General features: G+C 51.4%; 1 protein-coding gene across 1 annotated transcript; it reads left to right on the plus strand.

The window, feature by feature from the left end:
- Positions 1 to 179: 179 nt before the first annotated feature.
- On the plus strand, positions 180 to 3,081 carry FOXF1 (forkhead box F1). The gene is made up of 2 exons (XM_069868268.1): positions 180 to 1,306; positions 2,781 to 3,081. The coding sequence occupies exons 1-2, from the start codon at positions 241 to 243 to the stop codon at positions 2,939 to 2,941; spliced, it is 1,227 nt and encodes a 408-aa protein (XP_069724369.1). The 5' UTR covers positions 180 to 240; the 3' UTR covers positions 2,942 to 3,081.
- Positions 3,082 to 13,494: the final 10,413 nt, after the last annotated feature.

The following is a 13,494-nucleotide window of genomic DNA, read 5'->3' on the forward strand; positions in this document are numbered from 1 at the left end:
GGATTTAGGGATAAAGGGGGAGGAGAAGGGGAAAGAGCGTGTGTGTGTTGGGGGGGGGGGGGAGCGGGGGTGTCGTCGCTTCCATTTGTTTATCCGCGGAGGGGTTTAAGCCCCCCGCCGGGGGGCCGGGGGGAGGCCGGGGGTTGGGGGGGGGGGTGTCGGCAGCGCGGCTCTTGGGGGGGCGCGGAGGGGAGGGTGGCGGAGGAGGGCCGGGGCTGGCCGCCGCCGAGCTGGCCCTAGATGACTGCAGAAGCGCAGCAGGCTCTGTCCTCTCAGCCCCCTCCTCCTCCTCCTCCGGTGCAGAGCAGCTACGGCCCCATGTCCTCGGTGGCCGAGAAGCAGCCGCAGGGCTCGGCCATGGACGCCGCCTCCGCGGCTCCCGGCGGGGCGGGCGGTAGCTCCGCGGGCAGCGGCGGAGCCCCGGGCGGCGGGGGCCCCAAGGCGAAGAAGACGAACGCCGGGATCCGGCGGCCGGAGAAACCGCCTTATTCCTACATCGCCCTCATCGTCATGGCCATCCAGAGCTCGCCCTCCAAGCGCCTGACCCTCAGCGAGATCTACCAGTTCTTGCAGAGCCGCTTCCCTTTCTTCCGAGGCTCCTACCAGGGCTGGAAAAACTCGGTGCGCCACAACCTCTCGCTCAACGAGTGCTTCATCAAGCTGCCCAAGGGGCTGGGCCGCCCGGGCAAGGGCCACTACTGGACCATCGACCCGGCCAGCGAGTTCATGTTCGAGGAGGGCTCGTTCCGCCGCAGACCCCGCGGCTTCAGGAGGAAATGCCAGGCGCTCAAGCCCATGTACAGCATGATGAACGGGCTGGGCTTCAACCACCTCCCCGAGAGCTACAGCTTCCAGGGCTCGGCCGGCGGGCTCTCCTGCCCCCCCAACAGCCTCTCCCTCGAAGGGGGCTTGGGGATGATGAACGGCCACTTGTCCGGCAACGTGGAGGGGATGGGCCTGGCGGGACACTCGGTGCCGCACCTGCCCGCGAACGGGGGGCACTCCTACATGGGCGGCTGCGGCGGCTCCTCGGCCGGGGACTACCCGCACCACGACGGCTCCGTGCCCGCCTCCCCGCTGCTCGCCGGCGGCGGCGTGATGGAGCCGCACTCGGTTTACTCGGGCTCGGCCTCGGCCTGGGCTCCGTCCGCCTCGGCGGCCCTCAACACCGGCGCCTCCTACATCAAGCAGCAGCCCCTCTCGCCCTGCAACCCCGCGGCCAACCCGCTCTCCTCCAGCCTGTCCACGCACTCCCTCGACCAGCCCTACCTGCACCAGAACAGCCACAACACCGCCGAGCTGCAAGGTGAGGAGCGGGCACCTCGGGGGCCGCCGGCGGGGTGGGAGCGCTCCGGGTCCTCCCGTGGATGCCGTGTCGTGGTCGGCTTTAGCGAACGGACCTGGGAAAGGAGCCGCTGTCCCCTCGCTCCCTTCCCGGGGGCGACGGGGCAGCCGTCGGGGCTCGACGGGGACCCCGCTCGCCGCCGCTTGCGGGGCTGGGAGCCGCCGGACCGGGGCTCGGGTGCCCCGGGGGAGGCGGCTCTGCCGCCGGGCATCCCCCGGGCTCGGGGCTGGAGGGCTCAGGCAGGCAGGGAGCTGCGGGAAGGAGAGGCTGGGAATGGACCCGAGGGGTCTTCCACCTCCATCGAGACCTGGAGAGCTCCGGAGGGAGGAAAAACGGGGTATTTCCCCGAGGTGTCTGCCATCCACCCCCTTCCCCGTCCTCATCCTCAGCCACCAGCTCCGGTCGCGGTTGTTTTCCAGCTCTATCACCTCCCTCAGCCCATGTGGAAGCCGGTGACCCGGGTCCCCCTCTCCCCGTCGCCCCGGCCCCGGGATGGAGCTGCCGGGATGGGTTTGTCCTGGCTCCCGGGACAGCAGAAATGGTGTTTTGGCTGGGAGGAGGCCTCGGGAGGCGCTGGGCTCGGTCCTGCGGCCCGAATCCATCTCGGGGCAGGGTAACGTGGTGCGGGGGAGCCCTGGGAGCTGTGACCGGGGGAAGGGGCAGGGTTTGGGGGTCCCTGCGCATCCCCCCGTGGCCTTTGGGCGAGATGCCTGGCAGGAACGGGTGCCAAACGCAGCGTTAGCGGGTCGAAAACATGAAGCAAAGTAGGTAAAAAGGATTAGCAGGGGCCGCACAGCACCGGGCACAGAACCGGGCTGGATCAGCGCCCTCCTGCACCCGGGGCGGTCCCAGACCCGCTGGAAAACAGCAAAAACCCGTCCCCGGGAGCCAGCGGGCCTGCCCGCGGCCTTAACCGAAACGCTCCGGATTAAACCCAAATTAACGGGGCCGGAGCGGCGGGGAGCGGGGTCGCCGGGTGAGCCCCTTTTTTTCCCCAACGCCCCCCAAGTTTAGAGCACGGGTTTTTCTGTCCCGACGCGGTGGCAGAAATGGAAGGGGCAGCCCGGCTTTCGGGAACGATTCTCCCTCGGCCTCTCAGCCCGCGGACAAGCGTTGCCTGCCCCGCTCCGCGCCCCGCGGAGGCGATGGGGAAAGCAGCCTCCGTGGGCTCCAAAACGGGGAGAAAACTAAACCCAAAGCCCCTCAAGAAAGCGTTTTCCCGGGGTTCCTTCCACCGCACCTGCCCGTGGGGTTGTGCGCATGCAAAAATACACCCAAGAACCTGGGCTTGCAGAGGGTTTGGTGGTTTTTTAGGCTATTTTTCCGGCTATTTTTCCCCTCGGATGGTGGTTTTCTTCCCCCACCCGCCCCGCTCAACCTCCTTTACTAAATATAATTGCGATGCTGACAATCTTTTTCCCCCCCCGTCCCTCAGGCATCCCTCGGTATCACTCCCAGTCTCCGAGCATGTGCGACAGAAAGGAATTCGTCTTCTCTTTCAACGCCATGGCCTCCTCCTCCATGCATTCGGCGGGCAGCGGCTCCTATTACCACCAACAAGTGACATACCAGGACATCAAGCCCTGCGTTATGTGATCTGGGGCGGAAAAAACACCTCCTGGGGCCGGCAAAGGCCTGACCCGGGCACCCAGATCCCCCCATCCAGGACCTTCTCGGCGGAGGGGGGTGTCTCTGCAGACTGGTTTGGTGCGGGAGGGATGGACAGGAGCCCCCGGAGCGGCTGAGCCTGCCCCGCAGCTGAGCATCGGCCGGACCCACCGCGGGTCCCTCGTCACACACGGTCTCTGCCTTCTCCTGCTTCTTCTCTTGGGGTGAGGAAAGCAAAACCAGCCCCGCTCCCTCCTCGAAAAACCCGGCTGGCAGTTTGGGTGAACGGTTGGACAAACGAGGTTTTGATGCTTCTTAAAAAAAAAAAAAAAATACAAAACCAACAAAAACCCAAATAATGAAATTACTAATTCAGTTTGGGAATTGGCATTGGGTGATGCCACCAGCCCAGCAGCCGGGCTTAGAGCCGGATTGGGCTGCGGGAAGCTGGAAAGGACCCTGACCCAGAGCCTGAGCATCCCGCGGCCCCTGCGCGCTGCACCGCGGGGAGGAGCGGCCGCCCCGATCCCGCAGGTCCCGGCTCGCTCATAGCGCGTTACGGAAATACCTTGGGCTTGGGCTGGTTTTCTTTCTCCCCTTCTCCTCCTTTTCTTTCTCCCCTTCTCCTCCTTTTCTTTCTCCCCTTCTCCTCCTTTTCTTTCTCCCCTTCTCCTCCTTTTCTTTCTCCCCTTCTCCTCCTTCTTTCCTTTCATTTTTCTCTCAAACACCCAGCGGATAAAAATCTCTTAGAGGGATTATTTTTTAGATATTACTAATTTTTTTTTTGCCTGTGTAAAGACTGCAGGATCAGACCCTATGCAGAGAGAATAAGGCACTTTGAAAAGAGACAGCCATGCTCATTCTGTTATTTATTCTACTTTTGTTGTTGTCGTTGTTTTTGCTAATAATCGAGACACGAGTAGTCTCAGTTGATCAGTATTAAATCAATGAATCTCTGTTGGCAATATTTGCCGTATAGATTTTTTTTTTTTAGTTAACCTTTGTAAATTTTAAAGCGATCATGGTCTCTGTGTAAAGACAATCCTCCATATGTTTTTATAGAAATATATATATAATGAAGGATTATTCCCCTCCCTCCTCCCTCTATATTTTTTTGCCCTGACTTTGTACAGTTCGGTGACACCTATTTTAATTCTTTCTGCACTGTATAAAATTGTAATTATGTTGGGGTTATTTTTTTCCTCCCTGCCCTTTTGTGTACGTTTTGCCCCGAAGAAAAACAAAAAAAAAATATCGAATCGAAATAAAACATGTATGTTATTTGTACATGGGCTACACGACTGTATGAGCAGCAAATAAAGGAGCATGCGGTGTAACACGCGTAGTTCTCTCCGAGGAGTCCGCGGGCTCCGCGGGGCGCGGAGGGGCCAGCGCGAACCCCCAAAGTGTTTGGGCACCGATTTCCCATCCCGGCGGATGATCGGAAGGGTTTGGCTGCGGCTCCCGAGGGGTCCCGGGCTGGCTCCCCGTTTTTCTGCGAGGAAATGTTTCAATTGAGGCTAAAGAAACGAGGAGGGAGGAAATCCGGAGGCGGTTTTTATTTTTATCTTACAATTATTTAATCTTCCCCCCCTCAAGGAGAAAGCGAAAGGCGGTGGTTGACAGCTCCTCGCCTCTTGCTCGGGGACAAGATGTGTCCCTCCAGCGATGCATCCACAGCTCCTTTTCTCTCCTCCTCCCGGTATTTTTCGAGCATCCCATGCCGCGCATCCCCGCGGAGCCGCCCCGGGCTCAGCCCCAGCTCCGCGGAAAGCGGGATTTATTCCCCAAGCAAAAGAAAATTAGTAAAAAACCCCCAAGCAGATTAAGTCCTGCACCATCACCGTCCTGTGCTGGGAAGCGATTAAACTGCTGTGAGTGGAGAACAGGCAGCGAGGACGCAAGTCTGTCTCATCTAAAGAAGTTTTTTTTTCTCTGCAAAATTTGGGGTTATTTGGTCTAATTAAAGATACTACCATAGCCATGAAATTTTGGTTTAATCCATGGGCTAATATGTCTATATCGGCACTCACAGTATGATTATACATGCACACAAAACTGAATGCATGCAAATTAATCTGATTATTGGCTGTGTATGTCTGTCTTTAGATTGGAAAATTAGGTTACTGCACAGTAATTAGCCCAGCTGTGTGTAATCAGCTTTATTAAAAGCAAAGTTAGCTGGTAACAAAAAAAAAAAAAAGAAGTCTTTCTAATTATTCTTTTAATCAAGGCAGACAGGAAAGGTTTTACCAGAGAGTTGGTGAAGGCCTTTGCAGGGATTGAGGGGTTTGTTGTTGGTTTGAGGTTTTTTTGGGGGGGTGGGAGAAGCTGGTTTGGGGTTTTTATTTTAGAGTAGATCAGCAAACAGCGTTTACTTGGGTTTCCCTGGTTTTATGCCTTCATGGGTTGATCTTTCCCTCCATCCCCGTCGGAGGTGAGTTGCGTTGGTACCATCCTTTCACGCACAAGTTTTGCTCCCGAAGCACATAGCTGCGCTAGGTGGGGCTGAGATAAAGGTCCAGGGTTAGGAGTTCAATCTTTGCCAAGTGATTCTTCCTTCTCTGAAATCTCCCTTTCACTCCTAAGGTTCATTTTCAACCTTTGGATGAATTTTAGACTTGCTCATTTGTGCGCGGTGCCGATGCCTTCATGGACTGGAAGGGGCAGGCAGGCACCTTGCAAGGTCCAGGTCCAGCTTGAAGGGGTTTGATAACTGGTCCCAAACAAAGGTTCGCATGATTTATTTTTCTCCCTCCCATCGCTTTCCAAACGTGGAAAAACAGGACCACTACATACCGTGGACGCTAAATATTCCTCAAGCCAGTGAGCGCAGTCTAAACAGACAGCTCTCCATCTCAGACACCTACATCAGGGAGGAGAGGATGAACCCCTGCAGGCTCCTACCCCCAGCCCTTCTTCTCCGCAATGCAAACTTGATTTTTCCCTGCATATATTGTCCCAGGGGATGACAAAGAAAACCGTAGCTACTATCACAAGCGGTCCCTTTGTACAAGCTTTACTCATGTTTGCAGGATCGTTTGGGCTCTGGTAGGAAGTGAAGCGAAATAAGCTAGCTCAGAAATGCTCTTGGAGCCCTGTAAGAGGAGATGAGACATAGGCTTGCTCAGAAATGTGGTATTTGCTCACGTAATGGCCCAGATCTGCCCATGCTCAGCTGCTGCGGCTCAATTCTGTGTTTCTGCTCCTTGTCACCCACTTCCCAATCTGTAGGGCATAAAACAACACACTTTTCTTTGGGTTTCTGGCATTTCTGCAATAGGAAAGAGTTTCTCATTGCGGCTGCCCCATGCAGGCCCATGAGTTTTCTACAGGGTTGGAATTTTGGAGCATGATGAGAAACAGAGCTTGATGTCTCCAGCTGGACTTGGCACAAGGCATATACCCCTAGCTCAGGGGACGTGCGGGTCCCCAGATGTGCTGCACCCACAGCCGTAAGCTGCCATAGCAACGATTTGAATGATGAGGTGTGTTGGCAGCCTCAGTGCTTTCCTCTGCTCCTCCCTGGGTGCTTCCTCCCATCTTTGCAGGGCCACAGGGAGCTGGAGTTCCACATCCATCCTTGCAGGACCACATGGAGCTGGAGCTCCATATCCATCCTTGCAGGGCCACATGGAGCTGGAGCTCCACACCCCTCCTTGCAGGGCCATGTAGAATCATAGAATCACCAGGTTGGAAAAGACCCACCGGATCATTAAGTCCAACCATTCCTATCAATCACTAAACCATGTCCCTCAGCATCTCGTCCACCTGTCCCTTAAACCCCTCCAGGGAAGGTGACTCAACCACCTCCCTGGGCAGCTGTTCCAGTGCCCAATGACCCTTTCCATGAAATTTTTTTTCCTAATGTCCAGCCTGACCCTCCCCTGGCGGAGCTTGAGGCCATTCCCTCTCGTCCTGTCCCCTGTCACTTGGGAGAAGAGCCCAGCTCCCTCCTCTCCACAACCTCCTTTCAGGTAGTTGGAGAGAGCAATGAGGTCTCAGCCTCCTCTTCTCCAGGCTAAACGCCCCCGGCTCTCTCAGCCGCTCCTCATAAGGCGTGTTCTCCAGCCCCCTCACCAGCTTCATTGCTCTTCTCTGGGCATACATCCATCCTTGCAGGGCCACATGGAGCTGGAGCTCCGCATCCCTCTCGTTCACCTGCCCCAGAGCTTGTGTCTCTGGGGATGCTCGTGGGAGCTCATGGTCCCGCGTGGTGGCTCGGGACAGCATGAGCTCATGCAGGGATCCCAGAGCAGGAACGCGCAAAAAGGAGATGCGGGGCCGGGTCCCCGTTGCGGGAGGCACTCACGCATTTTGGGGGGAGCCCATCGGGGTCAATTTGGGGACGAGGGTGGCATCTGGGCACGGATGCTGTCGAGGGACCTCTGGGAAGAGGGAGGGTTGGAGGGATGATGCCCGCGGGGTCCGGGGAGGGGGGAGCCGGTCCGGGGTGGGGGGTGGTGCCGTTCCCTTGGTGGCAGCGCCACCTGGTGTCGGTGTCCCCGCCCAGCCACCGTTCTGTAGGTTTGTGACCTTTTCTCCATGGGGTGAGTGTTAAAAGTCTGCGTTCTTTTATTTCCATCCCTCCGGCGTCCTCCCCCGACCTCCACAGGTGAGCATCCTTTTAGTGCATCTTGAGATGTAGCATCGCAGTTTTGGGGACTGAACATGTCAGGTGAAACTCACGTATGGGATGTTTCTGGATCAGGCTTGTTCCGTGCCCGGGTGGGACAGATGGGGATCGCGGCACGGGGTAGCATAAAGCAGCCCATAAATACAGACACTCAGCACATGATGCTCTGTGGTAACCCAGACTAGCACAAAACTGCGTAACTTGGAGACTTCACTGGTGGGAATGGACACCTTGAATTTTAAATGCGTATTTGGAAGGGCAAGTTCTGAGTCTGGTACAAACTTCTCAGCAGCTAAAGGCTCAGATCCATCAGATTAATTGGCTGCCTGACTTCTCCCTCAAAACCAAGAAGTTTAGGACTTGGCTACCTCAGGGGAATTGAGCCACAGTTCTTGTCACTCTTGAAAAGGACACTTTGACTTCTGTGCCACTAAAATGCTTTTGGAGGACCACACCCAATCATTTGTTCCCTTTCCATGCATATTTACAAGCAGGACTGCTGCCTGACACCAGTCTCTGCAGGAAAGATCAGTGCTGGGGCACTCCTGTGGGCTTTGTGCTTGTGCATCCCTGCCAAGAAACATTTGCCAGTGGCAGTCATCCTCAGGAACATAATACCTGATGCAGGTGAGCGTGTGTCTAGTTAAAAGAGATGCCCTGGTGATGAGCAGGAGATGCCCTGAGTGCTTTCAGTGACCCTGCAATCATGAGCTGATGTTATTCATAGAAACCATTATCAGATTGGCTCAACAAGTGAGGAAAGGCATGCAGCTCAGTTGTTTCTTTAAAATACCTTTCACTGCTGGTATTCATCTTGCCCAGTAAGCAACTAAAATCAGAATATTATTAAGGAAAGAACAGAAGGCACAACCCTATCATTATCGAGCTTTTGGGCTGGACATCTGTCTGTTTGCACTGGCTTATGAAAGACTCTTTGAAACCGATTCCCATTATCACACGTTGCTCTGACCCATCAATCTCCTGATAAATGTTTTAAACCCAATATTAAAATAAGGTAAACATTTGCAAGGGAGATGTAGATTCTTCAGAAAAAAAACCCACTGAGGTAGATTGCTGTGTTGTAAACATGAATTTCTTCTTTTTCGACCCCTCACTCGGGTTCTCTGAGTGATCCCAAGAAGCCTGCAGGCCACTAGTACAAGCATTGGAGGGTAAACAACAATTCTAGAGGTCAAACCACCTCTGCCTCATCATGGAAAGAGATACACGGACACTGGCATGGCCACTTATTTCAGTAGTTCTTATACTGGTAAGTATATGAGCCTGAACATAAGCGTTTCTTTATTTAAAGCAGCGGGAGCTGAAAGCCTCAGATGTACAGAAAGTACCGTTCTGTGGCTCAGCTCTGCTTCAGGCTAATTATTGAAAAAATAAGCAAACACACCTGGGAAAGCAAGATGACAAGGCCTGGAAAGTTTTGCAGGGACTTAAAGTACCAAGAGTTCACTTGGAGCAGAGCTTGCTTCAGCAATTGTGTTCCTCTGTGGTGGTAAAGCTACCTGAGCAATCGCCTCCTTCAGAGAGATGGAAACACCACACTTCAGAGACTGAGCAGCGCAGGTGCCTGGAAACACTCTGAAAACTCGATATCCCTCTGGAAAAAATGTAAGTATAACTCTTGTCTGAACAATTATTCACTCAAAAATACTAAGGAGTGGCAGCAATGGATACACTAATGCCTAGAAATGTAGAAGTTTTTGCAGCATTTCATCAATGTTTTCCTTCTTCCCCCACCCTTCTCCCTCCTTGCCCCATCTAACAGTCCAGTATGTTTACCTTATTCCTTAAAGAAAGAAAATCACCCTGTTTTAGCTCCATGTGTTCCTGCACGGCATGGGTGGACCGTAACGAGCTTACGTGACTTTCTAGATCTCCAGAGGAGGCACATCTCAGGAAAAAATACTCAACTTCTCTCTCCTGTCTTGTCTCACAGGGTGAGAGCTGTGGTTTATGTCCCTAGACTGCAAAGGGATCTGCGCTGGGTGACTTGACCGGACAGCTCTACGGGAGCAGGAGGACCCGCGGGATCCTGGCTGGTGGCTCTGGCTGGGGTGATGCTGCAGCTCTCCCTCGGCAGGCAATGAGATACCTGTCTGGGACACCAGGTACTTCTCATGTAGAAAAATCCACAGGCTACCACGCTTTCGTTGAGTTTCTAGTCTGTTCTCTCCAGTTGTTTTCCAGGTTGGTAGGAATTACCAGTCACATCAATTCTATCAGGAGCCATCTCCGCCTCCCTCGTTTTCCCATCTGTAAAACGTGGATGTTACTGGGGCCACAGTAAAGATTGCCTAGATAGGTCCGTATCCTGAACTCATTTCTCCTAGTGACTTCAGTGGGATGCCCAGCCCAGAACAATGGCAGGATACATGACCCTAAACATTTCTGCAGTGCTTTGAAAGATGAAAAGCAGTGACTTTTATACCTATGTCAGTGTAGAGGCAGGGAAACGCTTCATGATGTTTATAGCAGACATCACGGACATTACACATGAAAACATGGGAAATGGTGCACTTTTCTTGTAGGGAGATAATATTTAATAGATGGCAATGAGGAAATAAAAGCATTCATACACAACAGCCTACTGCACAGAGCGGTACGTTTGCCCGAGTAACATGGTCACAGCCACAGATGTTTCCTCCAGAGCCAGAACTGCTGCATGGGGCTGTGCCTTCTGAGGAACCGGAATGACAAAAATCCCTTTTCCTCTCCCTCCTCAGCTCTTGTTGCAGTTGCAGAGAAAAAGGCAGCCCCAGAGCTAAATTTTTCAATGGAAATATTTCCCTATCCCCTAAAAAAACATTTGTTTCTCCCGTTGGAGCTGTAGAAGATGATAAAATAACACACACACAAAGACATGACTTGAAGACTGTATTTAACCATCTCTCTTTTGAGATATTTTATTGGTATCCAAAGATAATGGGCTAAAGACTCTGTCCTTAAAGACTGCTTTCTGGGAGGGGATCAAGGACTGATGTGCATGGAGACACTGGAGGGCTGGATGAGGACCTGGCTGCGGGACCCAGGATAGGGCTTTACTCTCTTCCTATCCTGATGTTGAGGATATTTCTTTCCTTTTTCTTTCTATGGAAACAAACAATCTCTGACTCTTGTCACTCCGAGAATAATACACAGCAACATGGTTTGTTTACCCGCTGTTGTCTTTGGTGGATTGAAGCTGTGTGGCCTTGTCCTTGTTCCAGGAAATGCATGGACATAGCTGTCTGGAGGAAAACCCTAACGATTGTATAGTTCTCAGTGCTGAGTGGCACTTAGCCACCTCGCTTTTATTGTTAGCAGATCACAATGTTGCCTCACTGCTTTGTGCCACACACCACGCTGTGACTAATATCATTCAACAAAAGAAAATCCCCTCCAAAATGACCATGTTTTCAAGCCCAATGGATCTGGTAGAGGTTCCATTCACCCAATACTGTTTTCTCTCCACACCACTCCCACAGAGGGGCAGAATGAGCCTGGGAAGCTCACATCCACGAGCTCACCTAGGGTGGTCTCTGTGGCATCCTACACCCTCCCAGCTGCCACGAGAGTGGACCTGGGTTTGCTCACACCAACCACCCTCCAGAGCTGTTCAACATCTTTCCCCACTGAACCCTCAAAAATAGCGGTGTGCAATAACAGCATACGAACTTGTTTGTGCCATGAAAGGAGCTGGAAAGAATGCACTGAACCACATGACAAGCGAGGACATCAGGCTGCGCAGAGAATAGAAAGACCTCATTTTTAATTGCTTCTGAACAAAGTTGGCTCAGTAAAGTATTTCCCATTGTACTGCTGAACTTTTCTTCTCATCACACAGCAGTGAAATGCAGGCTCCTCTGCTGCTGCAAGTGAACTAAAATCAAGTCTGTGTTAGGGATCACTTCATTTCCTATTAAAAGCAGACTACCCATCTATCACCACTATTTCAAACTTTTCTGCAGCATCCAGGCACTTCTTGGTCACTGTGGATGTCTTTATGACTGTCTTGCTTATATCCTTATAGAAAAAGACGAGGGTTTAAGTGCTTAAAGATACAGCCTTTCCACTGCTCCAGTCACAAGTGGTCACAGAAATGCCATTACAAAGAACTGGCATGAAGCTCAAGGCCTCTGTAGTCCTAGACTGCTGCTTCAGTCACAGCAAAAAAGAGGGGATGTAAGGCCAGTACCCACCTCAACCTACCCGCTAATTGCATTGCCACAACTACAATAGGTACCAAATGAAGAAGTATTACTTGAGTAAAGGTCCTCATCTTTAAAGCCCGGTAATTCAGACTGTCAATTCTTCAGGGCATGGACTTTTTAGTTTAATTGTTGGTAGGCTTCATTTCCTTGAGTTTCATTGAGATCAGAGTCCAAGGATTCACTAAAATATATTGCACTTCAGAGTTTTGTGGATTTTGAAAAAAGTCATTAGTGGTTCATGTATAACCGATCTCTTCCTGAGCATGCAGAGAGCCTGAAACAATAGATCTAAGAGATGCAGACTGCCCCATTCACTTTTTCTTCAAAATCTGCTGTTTTCTCAAGTAGGAACTTCGTTAAGCCCACAAGAAACACTCCACATCATACAGCTAAAGACACCAGAAGGCCATGCAGGCATGTGCCTTGGGCAGCATTGCATTATTTAATTAAATAGCAATTTAACATCTTGCATTGAAATGCCATCTAGCTAAAGATGAGCAACTTCTCAAGCAGCAGTAAGGAACCCATCCTTGTCACTGACTTCAAAGCGCCCAGGCTCAACCTCCTGTTGTGTTGGTACATGACATATTTCATAAAGCATAAGCTATACCCTCTCTCTCACAGGTTATAGAACAACTTTGCTGCAAATCACCCTGCTTTTTTTTTTCAGAATGCAAGTATTCAAGTTCTTGTTTTCCCTGTGTCAATCCTATAGCAACCCAAAGGTGATTTCAGAGGACTACTATTTTGTCTCCACTTAACCCCTTGCTATTAAACCTCTGCAGAAGCTCTGAACCCTGTTGAGCCTTCTGCAGCTTCAGGCTCTATTTTCAACAGCTGCCTGTACTAATTCCTTCCCCACACTTGCTGTTCTTGAAACAGAGATGACAGAAAGGAACTTGTACCTGCACTTTAGTTGCTACTGATTCACTGAAGCTGCTGGCGTGGATAGGTTTGTAACAGGCTGCCAAACTCTGACCTGGAGCTGCTGCTACTATGAATTAAAAACACTCTTTAACAACTTTAAGATGGCAAGGCCTAAAAGACCCGCTGTTTATTAATAACGGGATCAAAATGACTACATAAATTGGAAATAGAACTACCGTAGCACCAACATAATTATTCCAGATTACCCAAAATGCTAATGAATGGTGCATTAGCTTATGCTTATAGTAATTATTTTTCTTCTCTTAGTCTAGCTACAGTTGCATACTTCTCTCTAGTTAATATCTGCTCCATAGTGTGGTTCAGACTGTTAATTACCTATTGGGAAAGTAACAAGGTACTAGGTCGTACTGTGAAATGTGGCCTCCCAACACATGACAGAAAAAGAGAGAGGCTGGAAGAGAACTGAAGAGATCTGCCCACATGGATATAGACCTAGCACAGCTCGCCCTGTGGGTTACACACAGAACCACAATTGCAAACACGAACCATCTAGACATGCTTGTCCAAATAAAACCGGCCACTGACTGCATGCAGTGTTGAAAGCAAAGCAAGCAAACAACACATTTATGTACCATGTAACATTTAAACAATCTGCTCTGAAACTTCAGATGTTAAGAAAAGAAATAAGGTAGAGGATTAAATTCGTACAAAGTTGACCAGAGAAGTCTGGTTCAATCTGTAATGCAACTGGGGAAGTTTGAAATGCTGGAAGTTTTCATTGGCAGAATAACTGCTTTTTAACTGCTAAG

This window comes from Phaenicophaeus curvirostris, chromosome 14 (assembly GCF_032191515.1).
Source record: "Phaenicophaeus curvirostris isolate KB17595 chromosome 14, BPBGC_Pcur_1.0, whole genome shotgun sequence".
Lineage (NCBI taxonomy): Eukaryota > Metazoa > Chordata > Aves > Cuculiformes > Cuculidae > Phaenicophaeus > Phaenicophaeus curvirostris.

What these genes read in the sequence shown, in the direction of transcription:
- FOXF1 (XM_069868268.1), top strand. Translation starts at nt 241, where the DNA reads ATGACTGCAGAAGCGCAGCAGGCTCTGTCCTCTCAGCCCCCTCCTCCT. An exon ending in CAACACCGCCGAGCTGCAAG is followed by an intron (nt 1,307 to 2,780) that starts GTGAGGAGCGGG and finishes CCCGTCCCTCAG; the next exon opens with GCATCCCTCGGTATCACTCC.